The sequence below is a fragment of the Mugil cephalus genome, chromosome 10 (assembly GCF_022458985.1).
Source record: "Mugil cephalus isolate CIBA_MC_2020 chromosome 10, CIBA_Mcephalus_1.1, whole genome shotgun sequence".
Lineage (NCBI taxonomy): Eukaryota > Metazoa > Chordata > Actinopteri > Mugiliformes > Mugilidae > Mugil > Mugil cephalus.
Genome location: NC_061779.1, coordinates 11272485 through 11290044, shown reverse-complemented (window position 1 = coordinate 11290044; position 17560 = coordinate 11272485). Strand labels below are relative to the sequence as shown.

Sequence of the window (17560 nt, the reverse complement as noted above, 5' to 3'; positions counted from 1 at the left end):
CCTTTTAATGTACACCCCGCAGCCAATCAGAATCGAGGATTCACCCGGACCATGGTATAAATATTAACCATGTACTATTTTGAGGATTGAGGGCTGACCATTGCTCATGTGCAGGGTCAGCTCACCGGTTAATCTGACCCTCGGGGCACAGAGACCATTAGATCAGGATCAAGATCTTCCCCTATAGTCAAAAACACACATTTCTTTATTCACACGCACAGAAACTCTGTTACCCTGATTCAGGGAGAACTAAAGGTACAACTTTGGGATGGGACAACTGGTTTCATTAATGCATTAAGAGTCAAATATGATTAGGTTTGACATTTTTCTTTGAACTTCATTTGGCCTCTCTTAACTTCTTTTAGGACAAAAATGTTCTCAAACCAAATAATTAGGAGTATATCCGTAGGGTTTTCTCTGAATCCACTGATAAATGTAATTAAAATGTAGTATTAAACGTTCCCAACTAAATGTTTTTTTTAGAGGATCATCTCACAGATTTGCTTTAAGTAAAAAAGTGCTTCGTACAAGATATACTGAATATAGACCACATGGGGAAGAGAATATTATTGTAGTGGTATAAAGTAGTCGTCATGTAAAGGATAATTACCACATTACTACAGTTAAATGACTAAGTTTGAGTATAGACAGTGACCGTGTATTTAAAAGCTGCCTGTGATAAAAGCTGATATAACGGCTAAACTGGTTTTGTTCCAGGCACAAAACGTACAGGGGAGGGCTGCTGATAGCCTGTATAAATAAAAGAGCTGAGGCAAAAACGATTCTTGATAATCTCTGAAAAACAAGTCAAAATACCTGGGAGCTAATTAACGGCGGTGGGCATTTTTCTATTCCACATCTGATGAAATGATTTTGTATAGGAACATGTAATCTAGTTACCATGGAGCTGACCAGTCATGTAAAGTCTGAGACTTTATCTGTGAACTGGCTCCTAGTAAATGCTGTGTTTTATTTGTATAGGCCTTAGTTGTTATAAATTTCTTTCTTTAAGTTTTTTATTTTTATTTTATTGGTGCTTGGCAAGTTTCTATAATGTGTTATATATGTGTTATATTATTGCCTATCACAATATTCATTTTTCTTGTTATCAACAAGGCAGCTTTTAATAGTTGCATGTTTTTTCCTTACATTGTTTTAATTGTTCTTTCATGGGCAAATAAAGTGATGATAAGCAGATAAAGGTCTTTGGTCTAAAGCATATATACTATATATAATTGACTACCACATATATTTATAGAATTATCTTTGAGCTTATAGTCATCTCTCTGATAAATTTTTGTGATATTACCACAAATCTAATGGCATACCGGACGCTGTGGAGCTATGACCATGTAGGACAGACTCCTTTAGTAGCTCTGCCAATTTCAACTTAATTTTTTTACAAAACCAACTTTAATTTTCTCTTATCTCACTGACAAAAGATTAAAAAAAAAACTATTATGATCTATATAAAAAATAAAAAGAAAAACTTAAATGGAAGCCAAGCGCAGGCAAAGGAGAAGGCCTGAATGATGTCCCGAACTCAGACAACCATGCTGCTCAAAAGGTTTAAAGTTTAAAGTTCAGGTAAACTCACACATGGAAACTCTGGTCGACATGGCGTATGATACTACGGTGAGGTGCACATGATACTATACAGCAGCTAGAAGACAAAGTCAGTAAACTCTCCCAGGAAGTTGAAACCTTATCAGAAAAATGTCTCCAAGAGGCAGAACTTAAGGTTAGTGAGAGTTACAGAAGGGAAAGAAGCTGGTCATAAAACAAGGGACTTTGTGGCCCAGTTGCTGAAGGATGTGTCAAACTTGGATGAGCTGCCACTGATTGGCAGAGCTCACAGAGCCCTACGAATAAGCCCGGGTAACGATGAGCTCCCATGTCACATTGTTGCAAAGATAAACTACTGTCATGCTTTCGATGACATTATCAAGAAATCAAGAAATTCTGCTGCGCGAAAGACCTGGGTGCCACACATTAACTGTATATATACTATGGACAAACGCATCGTGACGTCACCCATGGGATTCTAAACCTCGAGAATGAAGTCCGAAGTGAGCAGAGCAGTGTTAGAGTCCCGCTGTCATAAACATGATGGAGGACAAGTAGTTCAGAAAATGACAATTTAAATAGAACCGGTTTTGTGCATCTATTTAAGGTCGTTGTTAAACATAAAGTTCACTCTGAATAATTGTTGAAATATTGAGCTTTATAGATATTTTTACATAATATACAACCCTGGGGACATTCATATGTTATACTTTAACAAATTCAAACCACTGGAGAACTTCTTAAGACACATTATTTGTGCTTACTGTTGGTTTTTGGCCGAATTTATTTGGGCAGAGAGCAGAGAATATGCTTAGGATCAAAATTAGTTCAGTGATAGGTTTAGAGGACTTGAGGTGTCTTTGAATGTTTTTACTTTTATGTCTTTCCTGTGAGGTTCTATAGGGGAAACGGGAAGTTTCTGCCCAGACTGCACTATTATAAGACAAATACCGATATACAGATGTAATGAAGTTATTAGCGTTTGTGATTCCACTTAGCACCTCTCACACTGTTTATTTTATTAAGTACTGTTTTATTTTATTTTTTAATTGTCAATGAACGCAACACCCCTGCTGACTAGGGTCGTGACCCCCGGGGAGATAGTGACAGTTATGTTCCGCTGTGTCTGGTGAGTTTACACGGTGTTAGCTCCGTAATTATTTTGGATTATTCATCTTAATATTAATTTGTTTGTTGTTGTTGTTCCTATGTTTTCATAATGTTTTAGCTCAAACGTCAGTTGAGCACCTCAATTGTGGGAGTGACGATATTTTTACTTGTTGTTGGTCGCATAATTTGCACGTGGTGAGCTAATTTGCAATTTTTTGTTTTAGCTTCAGAGAGCAGGTCGTAGAGGTTGAGATAACCGACTGTAGACTCTCTTGCAAGGAATAATCAACAATAAATAACACAACGCACGAACACTGTTGCCACACGGGAAATTTCAGAAATGTGATCGGTTATGATAATGACAAAAGATAAGATACCAGAACATGCAGTTTCAAGAAGGAACTAAACTTTTTGTTAATGGCATTAATGAGCGTGTAAAACGAGGCGAGGTACTCTCCTAGCTTAGGCAGATCTAATCTTTTTACAGGAAACTCACTTGACAGAGCTCCCCAGAAAATTTCAGCTAAGTGGATTATTCAGGTTTATCACAGCTGTAGGGGTGGTTATAGTCGTATGAAAAAACATTCCCTTCTGCTATTTCAGATAAAGAAGTCACAATAATTGAAAGAAACTTTAATTTGGCATTAGAATCGCACTTAGATCATCTAATGCAGCTAATTTCTTGAACTCGTACATAAAAAATACAAATGTGTTTGATGTATGGAGAATTCTGAACCCAACAGGAACAGAGTATTCGTTTCATTTTCAGGTGCATAATGACTATAAAAAAAAATGATTATTTCTTGCTTAATGGGAAACTTATGTCTGCAGTTCAAAATGTATTTGAATATTATAACATTGTCCACAATGAAGGTCTTGGGTTCTGCCTCCAGTACGCCAAAGGGCCCGTCGTAAGGAGGCCAGAGCAGAGAGAAAACAGATCCTTCAGGATGTATGACTGTGGCAGACAGTAATGCGCAGGAACCAGTGCAAACACACTTGCCGCATAAACCGCTAGGGAAAAGACGGAACTGACACAGCAGCCAAGCTCCTCGGCTGTGGTCTGTCCGTGGCATTCCCAATATCCATGTTTCAATGTAAGGGTCACTAGTTTGGAATTGGAAAGGAACACGAGGAGACAGGATCGGATAAGTGCAAACTTTTCTTTACTTGGGACTTCCAACATACAAAAACTACCAGACAAAACACTTCCTATTTTACAACCCAGACTCTTCTTCTTCCACATCCCCTGTTCTGGTGTGAAACTACCACCCCCTAGTGTCTACCACTGCCAGTTATTTATATATACACCAGTGAGGTATGTTTATGTCAAGAATATTGCGCAGCCACCTTAGTGTTGCACATGTATATTAATAATATTAATAATAATGTATATTTATCAATAGCACTAGGCCGAGTTTAATGTAGAACACATATAGTAGGTAGGGGGTCCCTACTTAATCTCTCCATCTGTTTGGGGGTTCTTGGCCTGAAAAATGTTGATGAACCCTGCTTTAAAGAAGAGTAAATGCCTAGGACCAAATGGGACCAACAGTCCAGACCAACTTAGCTCCATATCTTCTGAAAATGTACAACATGGCCCTCAAAGCTGACATATTCCCTTTGTCTCTTAATGAAGCAGTAATCACTCTTATTCCTAAGAAAGGAAAAGATCTCAAACAGGTCAGGTCACATAGAACGATTTATTTACTAAATACTGACCTCAAGATATTAGCCTAACCCCTAGCAAGAAGACTAGGCCCAGACAAAGCAAAACTGGTACACTGATCAAACAGTGTTTATCCCCAACAGGCAACTGTTTCATAATTTCAGATGTCTCTTAAATATCATTTGCTCTCCCAAGCATTTTAGGGAGGAGGATTTATTCATTCTGAGGTTAGATGCAGAACAGGCCTTTGTGGCCTTTGGAGAAATTTGGTGTTGCAGCTGGACTTATTTTTTGGATTAAACTATTGTATTCCAACCCTAATGCCATAATCTTTACCAACCAAAACACTTCAGATGCATTTAAACTATACAGAGGTACTCGACAGCTGAGCCTGCTAAAACCACTGTTTGCGTTGGCCCTGGAAGTCCCCACAGTCACAAATTCATGGTCATTGACACTGAATTTACATCAGATAAAATGTCAGGGGGGTTACGCAACATGCTGAGGAGGCCATCTTTACCTGCGATCACCCTGTCAAACATAAGGTGATTGCAGAACAAGATGGAGGGGATTTCTACGTTCAACACGGCAAATACCCAGAAGTTGCTTGGGTCAGGCTCTGCATGGCCGGCAGCAAGAGATGTACAACATATGTCACAGCGAGGGAGACTGAATGCTGCAAACACTATGAACTGATGACTGTGTCTTTTAGACTAGTCTTTTAGGCTATTTACCACGATAATTCTGTCATCTTAGAATATGTACCAGGCCCTGATTTTAACATTGCAGCTGAACATCTACTACAACAGAGCAGCCAACCAAACTGGGGCACAGCCAGTGTTCTTACTGGGGGACTTCAACCAGTGTGACATTGTCACACATCTGCCAAACGTAGAGCAGTATATCACAACCCCAGAAAACAGAACATACTTGATATGTGCTAAGGAGTTGAAGGATCCACATACTAGTCGCCCTGACTTTTGTGCTGTGCAAAAGCACGGAGAAGGTCCTGTGTGACGTCCTGGCCAAAATGATGTCACACAAAATGGATCCTTATCAGTTTGCTTACAAGGCAAAGCAAGGTGTGGAAGATTCAAGTCTGTCTTTGTTACAGACCGTCACTAAGCACCTGGACTCTCCACACCCTCAGACCAGGATCCTATTTGTTGACTTCACCTCTGCTATTAACACTGTGCACATAGTTCATCCCACACTGGTTTTATGGAGCAGTAACTTTTTAAACGACAGGCCACAACAGGTGCTTTTTAATGATTGTAAAACAAAGAAACTGATTTTAAACACAGGTGTACCCCCAAGGTTGTGTTATATCTCCTGTTCTCTTTTCTGTTTACACCAAAAACATCACCTGTGACAGTGAGTATGCGGACGACATGTTCCTGGTTGCTCACCACTGCAAGTAATGAGCAGGCAGTCAAACACCTGGCCCAGACATTTAACCAGCTCTCTCTTGAGTTAAATGTCTACAAAAAGAGCTGTGTTGTAGGGACAGAGGGGAATAGAGTCAGCAACCCCCATTTTTAAAATACTCAGCATCCAGGGTCAGCTTGTGGAGCAGGTTGACTCCTTCAAGTACCTTGGAACTGACCTGGACAACTGTCTCTCCTTTTCCCAGCATGCAGACACCATGGTCAAAAAAAAAAAAAAAACCTCAACAGTGCCTCCACATGCCGAGGAAACTAAGGACCTTCAGGGTCAGCATCCATGTTATAAAATCTGTCTCTTATTGAATCCATACACACCTTCAATATCTCTTCCAGGTACAGCCTTCCCTCGTGTAGACACAAAGCAAAACTCACCCACACAGTTAAACAGGCCAACAAAATCATTGGAGCACTACAGCCAGTCTCTGACGAGGAAAGCCATACTGATCACAAAAGAACCTTCTCATCCCCTCCAACACTGCTTTCAGGTGCTGCTATCAAGCAAATATAAGGTTCCATTGACCCGTAAAAACATCTCTAAAAAAATCTTTCATTACCTCTGCAGTAACCGCCATGGACAAACAGAAACAGACACATGCCACTGTTAACAACCCACTCCTTTTTGTTGAAGACTGTCTAAAAACATTTTTTGGATTCTATTCTCACTTGTATAAGGAATATTAAATCTCATAGGATTACAAAAGGTCACCTATGCAAAGAAAGAAAGGAAAAAGGAGGATTGGCTTTGCCAGATATTGGGGCTGTATTGATGTCTTACAAAACACGTTATAATCACAACTCACTCATACAAAATACCATCTTAATTTGGCGACAGATCTCCAAACAGCTCAAGCTTAGATCTTTATCATGTACACTGCCTTTAACGGCCAATCTAGCATTCCCTTACAGATGGAGGTGTCCATTGATGGAGGGAAATGGGGCTGTGCAGGATGGGAGATCTTTACTTTCAGGCCACTTTTGTGTCATTTCAGTAATTACAGGGAGAATTAAGGAATTCCAAGGACAGATTTTTAGGTATCGTCAGGGGCGACATTTTGTTAAAACACATCTACTCAACTTTCAAAAGTCTGGAAATGCAAATGAATCTGGATCCTGTTATAATTTTATTTAATGTCTCAGAAACTGTGCAATATTGCTTACTGTCTTATGGCCTTCTCTGTACCTAGAAATTGATTTTGCAGCACAGGAAGGGAGAAGAACTCCCAACTTTTAACCACTTCTGACCAACGATACTAACAGATACCCTCCACCTAGAGAAAATCAGATATGTCTTAAGCAACAGACTGGAGGAATATAATAAGATCTGCTCGTTTTACTTTTCATTATTATTGTAATGCCATTTGCCTATTCTGGCTATTGTCTCAAAGGAAGTCTTATTTTGCACAATTTGCCATATCTGTACTGAACAAAGTAATTAGATAAATAGCTCTGCCGATTATTATTTTATTATGTATAAACTAGATAAATAGTTCCACAGCAGGTAACATGTTTTTGTTCTTGCTTTGCCTCACATTCCTTATGTTTTAGTCAAGTTGCGTGGCTTTTCATATAAACCTGTGATTGCCCAGGGTTAAACAAATGTCCAGCGAGGCCAAATTTGAGAAGTTCCATGCATTGTGTACTTGCAAAATAAATACCCAGTGACAATTCTGAGGGCACAAAAACCTTTTGGAAAGGATTTCATGACCCAAAGTTGGACTTGTAAATAAAGGCTATAATGTCACCCTGTCAGCCAACAAGCAGATGTGATCTGATCTTTTAGACAGAATAATGACAAAGAGACAGATGATTGGTGGATATTTGTGCTCTGTGTTTTTTTTTTTTTTTTTTTTTTTTTTTCTCAACATATAAATGAAGCAGCACACGGAGATTTTACACTGAGGGACTGTCCGGGTCAAACTTCAGTGAAACCATGGTGCGGTGCTGGAGTACCGCCTCTTTAGTGGCAGTAGCTCTGCTAGGCTGCTTATTTGGGACTCGTGTAGACGCTCAGTATCAGCAAGCATTAACAAGTTCTCACGCTGCCGGCGTCAACAGTAACCTGCCTAGTACCTGCCTCTTCAAGCTCCTACAACTACGTACCACTCATACCAAGCTCAGGTTCTAACCAGGTCTGCAACAGCCCTGCGGCCTCTCAAAGCTCCTCCGACCGCCTACTCAAGCTCCTCCACGTCCACCTCCAGCTCAGGTTCCTCAGTACCAGCCTCCTCCGCAAAGAGTTCCCCAGGTGTCTCCTCAACTTCCTCCTCCACCACAAAGGACACCACAGTACCAGCCTCCTCCACCACAAAAGGTACCACAGTACCAGCCTCAGCCTCCTCCACCTCCTCCACCACAAAAGGTACCACAGTACCAGCCTCTTCCACCTCCTCCACCACAAAAGGTACCGCAGTACCAGCCTCCTCCACCTCCTCCACCACAAAAGGTACCGCAGTACCAGCCTGTTCCACCTCCTCCACCACAAAAGGTACCACAGTACCAGCCTCCACCACAACAGACACCACAGTACAAGCCGCCTCCACCACAAAAGACACCACAGTACCAGCCGCCTCCCCCTCCTCCACCACAAAAGACACCACAGTACCAGACTCCTCCACGTCCTCCTCAACCACCACGTCCTCAGTACCCTAAGACGCCACAGTACCAGCCAGCACCTCCTCCACCACCATCGTACCCTAAGACGCCACAGTACCAGCCAGCACCTCCTCCACCACCATCGTACCCTAAGACGCCACAGTACCAGCCAGCACCTCCTCCACCACCATCGTACCCTAAGACGCCACAGTACGAGCCTCTACCTCCTCCACCAACGTACCCTAAAACGCCACAGTACCAGCCTCCACGTCCACAAAAGCCTCGATCATTTCAAAGTGCTCAAACTCCTCAGGTTCCTGCACAACAGACCCCACAGCGGACCAGTCCCCCGATTCTCCCTTCTCCTGACACCTGTGATGTAACCGCAAGCGTTAGAGTCCCATGTGGAGCTCCTGGTATTTCAGGTGGTGAATGTGAAGCCATTAGCTGTTGCTTTGATGGTCGGCAGTGCTACTTTGGAAGAACAGGTGAGTTTCATGACCTGCTCTTTATTCTGCAAAGATTTTACTAACAAAGCCAAAAAGTCACCTAAATTTGTGGTCTTCACCAAATGGAATTATTAAAATCATTCTTTAAATTTGTTTATCACCGATTAACCTATGGTAATACTCACTGGTACACCAATTTCATAACTGAAATCTATTGGCCAGTTATTATAATGCTGATACTAAACAAAAATTTAATGGAAAAACATACAAAAATTTTAACTGATTCCTGGATTGGCGTGGCCATTTTGCCACAAACACTGAATCCATCGATACCTGGTTTTGTCCCTGCAGTGACAGTCCAGTGCACCAAGGACGCCCAGTTCATTGTTGTAGTAGCTAGAGATGTGACTCTACCCAGCATTGACCTGGAGTCAATCACACTCTTGGGACAAGGTCAGGGCTGTATACATGTTGACTCCAATTCAGACTTTGCCATCTACCAGTTTCCTGTTACTTCCTGTGGTTCCATTGTCACGGTAAGGCCTCAATTTCCTTTTCTTTTCAACAAATGAGGTGACTTTTTCTGAATATTATTATTCCAGATGCTAAATTCAGTCTTTTTGTAGGAGGAGCCTGGTGTTATAGTCTATGAGAACAGGATGACTTCGTCATATGAAGTGCTGGTTGGACCATATGGACCCATTACCAGAGACAGCCACTATGAGTAGGCGATCCTGTGTGATCATCAGTTGTATGTTATCAGAATGAAGGTGTGAACAAGCTCAATAATACCAGTTCTCTTTTTCAGTGTGCTTTTCCAGTGTAGATACATTGGCACCACTGTTGAAAGTCTGGTTATAGAAGTCGCCCCATCAGATAATCCTCCTCTACCAGTCGCTGCTCTGGGACCTATTGCAGTAGTAATGAGGTTGGCCAACGGTGTATGCGGTACGAAGGGTTGCGATCAAGGTAAGTACAGGTCCACTTGGCCAAAGCGCTCTGTTTGTGGATGATTTCATGATGTTGGCTGTCAAAATAACTGGTGTCTCTGCTTTCACAGTGGAAGCGGCATTTACCTCCTACTATACGGATGCAGAGTTCCCTGTGACCAAACCACTGAGAGATCCTGTGTATGTGGAGATTGAGCTTCTTGAGATGACAGATCCAAGTCTTGTCCTGACTTTGGGTCGCTGCTGGACAACAACAACCCCCAATCCTCACGCCATGCCCCAGTGGGACATACTGGTGGACGGGTAACTAAAAATATCACTTTGCATCATCTCGTTTGTGGTTAATCATTCTCACTTTTTATTTATTTGTCTACTGACACAAACAATGTATAATATATAAAATAATATGTTTTATTTTCTCTCTATCCAGATGTCCATACAGGGATGATCGTTACTTGTCTGCTCTGATTCCTGTCACTGGTGTCGAACTCCCAGGTCGCTTCAAACGCTTCCTTTTCAAAATGTTTACCTTTGTGGATCCTGCTTCATTGGAGCCCCTGAGAGAATATGTAATATATACACACATACACACTATATTAATTGACTTTACATTGCTGCATGTATTTCTTTACAAACACTTGCTTCTTTCCTCAGGTGTACCTTCACTGCAGCACAGCTGTGTGCGCTAGTGCATTAGGCCAGAGCTGTGAACCCTCATGCTACAGGAAAAGTAAGAGAGCTGCAGAGAGCGCTATCCATGATGTGGTCCTTAAAAAGCACGAACCGAAGGTTGTGGTTTCTTCTGGACCAGTGATCATGGTTGCCCCTGAGGAGTAAACACTGAGCTCGAGAATAAGGCTGAAAACATTTTGAAAAGTATCTGGAATATTAACATAGTAAAGTTGTTAGTTGTATGAAAGAAAAAAAAGGTAATGTACAAATAGTCCCAAGATACATTCAAGAAAAGTTAGGTGGTGTAAAAGCCCAACTTGCAAAACGCTGTCATTATTAAATTGCTGTGAATAAATACATTGAAAGCTTACGGGTGTCTGTTTCATGATATTATTCATATGTGAGCAAACTGCCATTTTAACTGGTAATGTTCGGTGGTAATAGTTCAGTGGACTGCTTTGTATTTAAAGTATTTCTGTTGCCAGTATTTATTTACTTTATTAACTTTATTAACAAGGCAAACAACATTACACACACGTTTCAGTGTAACTAAATTTAGCACAATACCTCAACTAGCTACAGCATTATATATATACACCATGGATTTATGTCACCTCTTGCAAATCAATGTTATTCTGGACGCGACAGTAATGTGGTCGTTAGCACTGATGCTTGACAGCTGGGAGGTTCTGGCGGCTGTGTTTAGACAAGCGACTCTCACCCAATGATAGCTGAGATAGGCTCCAGTCTAGGAGCATAACCTGGAAAGGGCACATTACACAGATTGCAGTTGCTGAGATTATTAGCATCTATGTGCTATTGACACACAACAATGATGCCTTTGTGGATGCAATTTCCGTTATATTAAAGTGGCAATTTTAAAGACTTTAACTTCAATAAATGTCTGTTAAATCACAATCAGTCCCCAGATGAGGAAATGACATGAAAGGCTGTGCACTGATAATAGACTACTATTGCCAACTTTGCATCTGTGGAGACAGTCCCATGCAAAATCAGAGATGGTAAACAGAGCTAACATTGCACTGACTGGCAATGCCATACAGGCAACTTGTCACAATAGGTACTGTGGGTAATGCTGCAAACATAGTTGTGTTTGGAAAGTCCATATGAATGTTGTGGTACTCACACCCTAGTTCTAAGGGTAATTTCTAAGGGTCTAAGTTCTCAAGTAGTTTGGTGACGTTTTGAGAAACTACAGCGGTGGAAGTTGATAATAAGTTATATTGCGATGTAGCTGTAAGTAGTTTTCTTTAGAATTTTATAATATGTTTGAAGGAAATGCTGAGACTCCCACTGTCTTGTGCTTTCATTTTGCCTTTGCATACATTAGATTAGTTTCTAGCTTGCTCTACAAACTTTCAGAGTCTTCCAGCCAATCTGGGGTTTCATGTCTTATACCCGTTACGTCGTGAACGCCCACGTTTTTGTTTAAGCTCCCAAGTCATAAGATGACTTAAAATAGTTTGATTCAATTCAGTTTTATTTATATAGCATCAATAAAATCACAAATTGTTTCAAGGCGCATTAACGTAACATTTATGTCATGGCCTGGAGCGCTGTATATCAGACCTGTGGAGGTCTCATTAATATGCCCTGGTCTTCACTCCTACCTGGATGAACAATCCTCCAACCTGCTCATGATCCCTCTTATACTCCTTTCCTTCGGCTCAATGTATGTATCTATGACAGAAGTTTGTTTATCTTGTTTCTCCTGCTCTTCTTTTCTCTCCATCTTCTCTGTTTCTACCCTGCTGGCCTCCGGCAGATGGTTCCCTCCATATGAGCTGGTTTGCGCTCAAGGTTTCTTCCTGTTAAAAGGGGAGTTTATCCTGCCACCCTCGCCTTCAGGCTTGCCCTGGAGGTTTCAGGACGGTTTTTGTAAAGCATCTTGAGACAATTTGTATTGTTATTGACGCTATTTAAATAAAAATTGAGTTGAACAACAAAACCCGGCCAAGCACGAAGGTGAAAAACTCAGTTTTAACAAGAAGAAACCTTGAGCACAAACCAGCTAATATGGAGGGACCCATCTGCTTGAGGTCAGCCGGGTAGAGAAAGAAAAATAAGAGTGCAGCCTGAATATAAGATGCATCATAGGCAGGCTGGAGAATGATGCATTCAGATTGGAGAGGATAACTGGAGGCCATGAAGACTGGGCAGGTTGATGAGACCGGGATCACAAATGAGTAGTATGGAGCTCCCTAGGTCGGAAACACAACTCCAGGCGCAATGTTTACGGTGTTCACAAGAGGAAATACAACCAGACCTGCAGAAATGTTCATTAGGTCCAAGTTCACAAACTGTTTGTGTGGCTTCTTGTGTAAGGCAGCAGTGCAGTGGAACAAAAGCCCAATATACATGGATTTGCGTAGAATACGTTGCCCCTAACGCAAGTGTCAAAACGGAGGAAATTCATCACACAAAGACGCAGACGCTTGGGAGACACAATATATATATTTTTTTAATCTTGCGAGCCGTGGTTGAGTCCTCATCAGTTCTTTTTGAGAAATTAACTCAACAGAGATTCAAGAGCAGATGCTAATCGCTAGCACGGCAGCGCTGCTTTAAGATTTAAGATTGTTTCTGCGCATATAGTCCTTCTAAACTAAAAGACGTACACCATTCGGCCACAACATTAAAACCACCGACAGGTGAAGGAAATAACATTGTCCCTATTTTGACAATACAGTGTTCTGCTGGTAAACTTTTGAGCCGGGCATTCATTCATGTGGATGTTAGGAAGACTCGTACCACCCACCTAGACCTGGCTCCCCCACCCCATAGCAATGACACTCATCCCAGAAGGGTGCAGCCAGACACACACACGTAAAAAACGGTTTAGGAACAACTCAAAAAAACATGACAAACGGCTCAAGGTGTTGACCTACGTCCAAATTCACTAGAACTCAAACTGATCAAGTGTCGGTGGGATGATCCACAGAGGCCCCTCCGCTCTTCCCATAGGACGCAAAGGGAGACACACACAATCTTAGGAAGGTGGTCATAATGTTGTGACTGATCGGTGTAAATGTCTGTCACAGTTACACTTTTAGTGGATGATTAATTGATTGGAAAAAAAAAAATAAGTTTGTTGCCCTACATCGCTGACATTTAAGTTTAGTTTAATGGACCCAGCCCCCTCCACCACTAAAGGCTCCTCAGTACTTCCCCAAGCCACTGTGGGATAAATGAAAGGATTATAATTTATCTTAGATTATCAGATCTGAGCCTTGTTTTGTCTAAACAGTCCCACTCTTTAATATATTTATGTAGATTTAGTTAAGTTTACCTAAATGCTCCAGTCTTTCAGGCTGAAAGACATCATGCTGAAGTTAAACCTTTAGTCACCTAGCTAACTATAAAGTTAGCTTTATAGTTAGCCAGGTTTACGGTCGTTTTATGGTTTGTAACCATAGTGTTACATGTTTTATCCTGTGTGACTGTGTGTTATTATTTAAATATTATATATATTTTTGAGGACAAATTGATTTATACAGTCTTGTTGTTATATTCTGGTTATGGACTTGTTTTACTTCTCCTCCTCGTTAGTCTTTACCTGTGTCTCCTTTTTGTTCCCATTAGACTCTTAATCCTCTTTTTGTTAAAGCTTGTTATTTGTTATTACAAACCTGCCAGCCTTGTCCTAAACTGGGGCCATTTCCAAGTTTAAACTGACAAGGTGGTAATTATTTTTTCATTCATGTCAAACCTGAGTAACAAATAGATTTTTTTTTTTTCAACATATTAGACTTTTACCTCCATAGCTCAGGTTAGTTGTACCAAAGTATATATTTACAAAAGTCCTTATACACGTACAGATATATTTTGACTGCAGCATGTTTGTCTTAATTCGAACCTGTCGGTGGAACAAACTCCTGTGTGATTGTGTTTAAAGGATAGTAGCATGAATGTGATCATAGCATGTTGCAAAGCCGGACAAAAATATACACAGACCTTAGTGTGGGCATATTATGGAAAACCTATTTGCAGGTTCAGACATAAGATCATTGTGTGCTAGCAAAATAAACATTTGGTGACAGATAAATCTTGAGGCTACAGGGACCTTTAAAAAAAGGTTTTTATGACCCAGAGCTGGATTTGTCAATAAATAATGTCAAACTGTCGTCAAACACACTGACCTGATCTGATAAGACACGTGATTCCTTGTACCCCTTGTAATACTTATTGTACACTTATTATTTATTTTTTTGGGGAACTTTTATGTGAATAGTAGGGTGGGGTTTTTGAAACGTCAAGTGTGGGAACATATAAATGTAACCAGAGGCAGAAACTGTGCACTTGGGGGCTGTCCAGGTCACACAGCTGTGAAACCATGGCAAAGTGCCGGAGTGCCACCTCTTTGGTGGCAGTCGCTCTGTTAGGATGCTTAGTTTGGACAGAGGTGGAGGCTCAGAGTTCACTGTGGCAGAAGCCTGCTTCTCACTACCAGCCCCCACCTCTTCCTCCACCTCGTTCACCGCCAAATGCTCCTCAGTATGCTAAGACGCCAAGCATCCCTCAGCCCCAGAGGCCAAATGTACCAAATCAACCTCCCGTTCAGAAATGTGAGGTGGCGAGACATGTGAGAGTCCCATGTGGTGCCCCTGATATCTCTGCAGCCGAATGCGAGGCCATAGACTGCTGCTTTGACGGCAGAGAGTGCCACTTGGACGAGCAGGTGGGGTTTTGCTGTCTTTCTCTTTATCCCCCCCACCACCCCACCCAAAAAAATGAACTTTTCCCAGGTTGCTTCAGATTAATTGATTCACATGTACCTTTCAAGTTGCAAACACAAAAACTAAAAGAATGTTCACACCGGAGGAAAAGTATGTTCAGTTGGTCAACCATGTGCAGTGTTTTAACCCACTGCCTGGTTTTGTCCCTTCAGTGACAGTCCAGTGCACCAAGGACGCCCAGTTCATTGTTGTAGTAGCTAGAGATGTGACTCTACCCAGCATTGACCTGGAGTCAATCACACTCTTGGGACAAGGTCAGGGCTGTATACATGTTGACTCCAATTCAGACTTTGCCATCTACCAGTTTCCTGTTTCTTCCTGTGGTTCCATTGTCACGGTAAGGCCTTAATTTCCTTTTCTTTTCAACAAATGAGGTGACTTTTTCTGAATATTATTATTCCAGATGCTAAATTCAGTCTTTTTGTAGGAGGAGCCTGGTGTTATAGTCTATGAGAACAGGATGACTTCCTCATATGAAGTGCTGGTTGGACCATATGGACCCATTACCAGAGACAGCCACTATGAGTAGGCGATCCTGTGTGATCATCAGTTGTATGTTATCAGAATGAAGGTGTGAACAAGCTCAATAATACCAGTTCTCTTTTTCAGTGTGCTTTTCCAGTGTAGATACATTGGCACCACTGTTGAAAGTCTGGTTATAGAAGTCGCCCCATCAGATAATCCTCCTCTACCAGTCGCTGCTCTGGGACCTATTGCAGTAGTAATGAGGTTGGCCAACGGTGTATGCGGTACGAAGGGTTGCGATCAAGGTAAGTACAGGTCCACTTGGCCAAAGCGCTCTGTTTGTGGATGATTTCATGATGTTGGCTGTCAAAATAACTGGTGTCTCTGCTTTCGCAGTGGAAGCGGCATTTACCTCCTACTATACGGATGCAGAGTTCCCTGTGACCAAACCACTGAGAGATCCTGTGTATGTGGAGATTGAGCTTCTTGAGATGACAGATCCAAGTCTTGTCCTGACTTTGGGTCGCTGCTGGACAACAACAACCCCCAATCCTCACGCCATGCCCCAGTGGGACATACTGGTGGACGGGTAACTAAAAATATCAGTTTGCATCATCTCGTTTGTGGTTAATCATTCTCACTTTTTATTTATTTGTCTACTGACACAAACAATGTATAATATATAAAATAATATGTTTTATTTTCTCTCTATCCAGATGTCCATACAGGGATGATCGTTACTTGTCTGCTCTGATTCCTGTCACTGGTGTCGAACTCCCAGGTCGCTTCAAACGCTTCCTTTTCAAAATGTTTACCTTTGTGGATCCTGCTTCATTGGAGCCCCTGAGAGAATATGTAATATATACACACATACACAGTATATTAATTGACTTTACACTGCTGCATCGTATGCTGTTGTATTTCTTTACCAACACTTGCTTCTTTCCTCAGATGTGCGTTCACTGCAGCACAGCTGTGTGCGCAGGCCACAACTGTGAACCAGGATGCTACAGGAAAAGTAAGAGATGAATTTATATCGTGCATCTATACAATTCAGAAACAACAATCTGAAACTTGACTGTGTTTGTCTGTGTGTCTGCAGAGAGAGATGTTCTCCAAGAAAAGGACAAATCAAGGGTTGTGGTTTCTTCTGGACCGGTGATTATGGTTGCCCCTGAGGAGTAAACACAATTGAGCTCAAAAACAAGACTCTGTCCAGTCGTATGAAATGGAAATGGCTTGTAACATAATGTAAAACAAAAGGACTTAAAGTGTGCTGCAGTAAGAATTAAATGCTCTGACTTATGTTAAAGGTATAGACATATTTAAAAGTATTGTCTAACCTCACAGCTTATTCTTTTTATGTTAAATCTGTATGATATCTGATCACATTTAGTAATTTAAACATAGAACTAACTATTTTTAAAGTTTGGTTTACTTCCATTCATCTTTGGTAAAATTGTTTTATTTTTATGTCAACTTGGTATTTTTATAATTAGTGTTTTAAACAAGGAAACTTCTACTTCAAATAAATACACAACACTAAATCTTGTTTTTCTGGAAATGCATTTTTATGAACTAGAAGTCTGACATCTGAAGCTACATTGGGGTAATAAAGTTAATACACTACAATCAAAGTTGTCGTGGTATTTTTTTTCATATAAGAGAAATAAATCAGGTCATGTTTTTGCAGCAGCACTCGCTAACTACAATAAAAGCCTGACTAACCTACTTGAGCGTTAATCTACTTGAAAAAAAAATATTCTACTAAATTACAAATCTACAGAACAGGCCATAAAATCAAACGGTCAAATAAAGTGATTAATTTGAGTGTAGGTTACTCAAAGCAATTTTAGATCATTACTCATTATGACAAAACATAAAA

General features: G+C 41.0%; 2 protein-coding genes across 2 annotated transcripts; both read left to right on the top strand.

Annotated features, from left to right (window-relative positions):
- The first annotated feature begins 1617 nt into the window (after nt 1-1617).
- Nucleotides 1618-10823, top strand: LOC125014615 (zona pellucida sperm-binding protein 4-like). The gene is made up of 8 exons (XM_047595860.1): nt 1618-1635; nt 7949-8870; nt 9183-9367; nt 9458-9555; nt 9640-9800; nt 9892-10084; nt 10212-10350; nt 10436-10823. Exons 1-8 carry the CDS (start codon nt 1618-1620, stop codon nt 10616-10618), a joined length of 1899 nt encoding a protein of 632 aa, XP_047451816.1. The 3' UTR covers nt 10619-10823.
- A 3948-nt stretch (nt 10824-14771) lies between these two features.
- On the top strand, nt 14772-17149 carry LOC125015027 (zona pellucida sperm-binding protein 4-like). Its single transcript, XM_047596660.1, has 8 exons — nt 14772-15165; nt 15363-15547; nt 15638-15735; nt 15820-15980; nt 16072-16264; nt 16392-16530; nt 16627-16693; nt 16778-17149. Exons 1-8 carry the CDS (start codon nt 14808-14810, stop codon nt 16858-16860), a joined length of 1284 nt encoding a protein of 427 aa, XP_047452616.1. The 5' UTR covers nt 14772-14807; the 3' UTR covers nt 16861-17149.
- The last annotated feature ends 411 nt before the right edge of the window (nt 17150-17560 follow it).

Coding starts and splice junctions, on each gene's coding strand:
- LOC125015027 (XM_047596660.1), top strand. CDS start 14,808: ATGGCAAAGTGCCGGAGTGCCACCTCTTTGGTGGCAGTCGCTCTGTTA. Junction 15,736..15,819: donor ACCAGAGACAGCCACTATGA/GTAGGCGATCCT, acceptor TCTCTTTTTCAG/TGTGCTTTTCCAGTGTAGAT. Junction 16,531..16,626: donor TGGAGCCCCTGAGAGAATAT/GTAATATATACA, acceptor TTCTTTCCTCAG/ATGTGCGTTCACTGCAGCAC.
- LOC125014615 (XM_047595860.1), top strand. Junction 9,368..9,457: donor CCTGTGGTTCCATTGTCACG/GTAAGGCCTCAA, acceptor GTCTTTTTGTAG/GAGGAGCCTGGTGTTATAGT. Junction 10,085..10,211: donor TGGGACATACTGGTGGACGG/GTAACTAAAAAT, acceptor CTCTCTATCCAG/ATGTCCATACAGGGATGATC.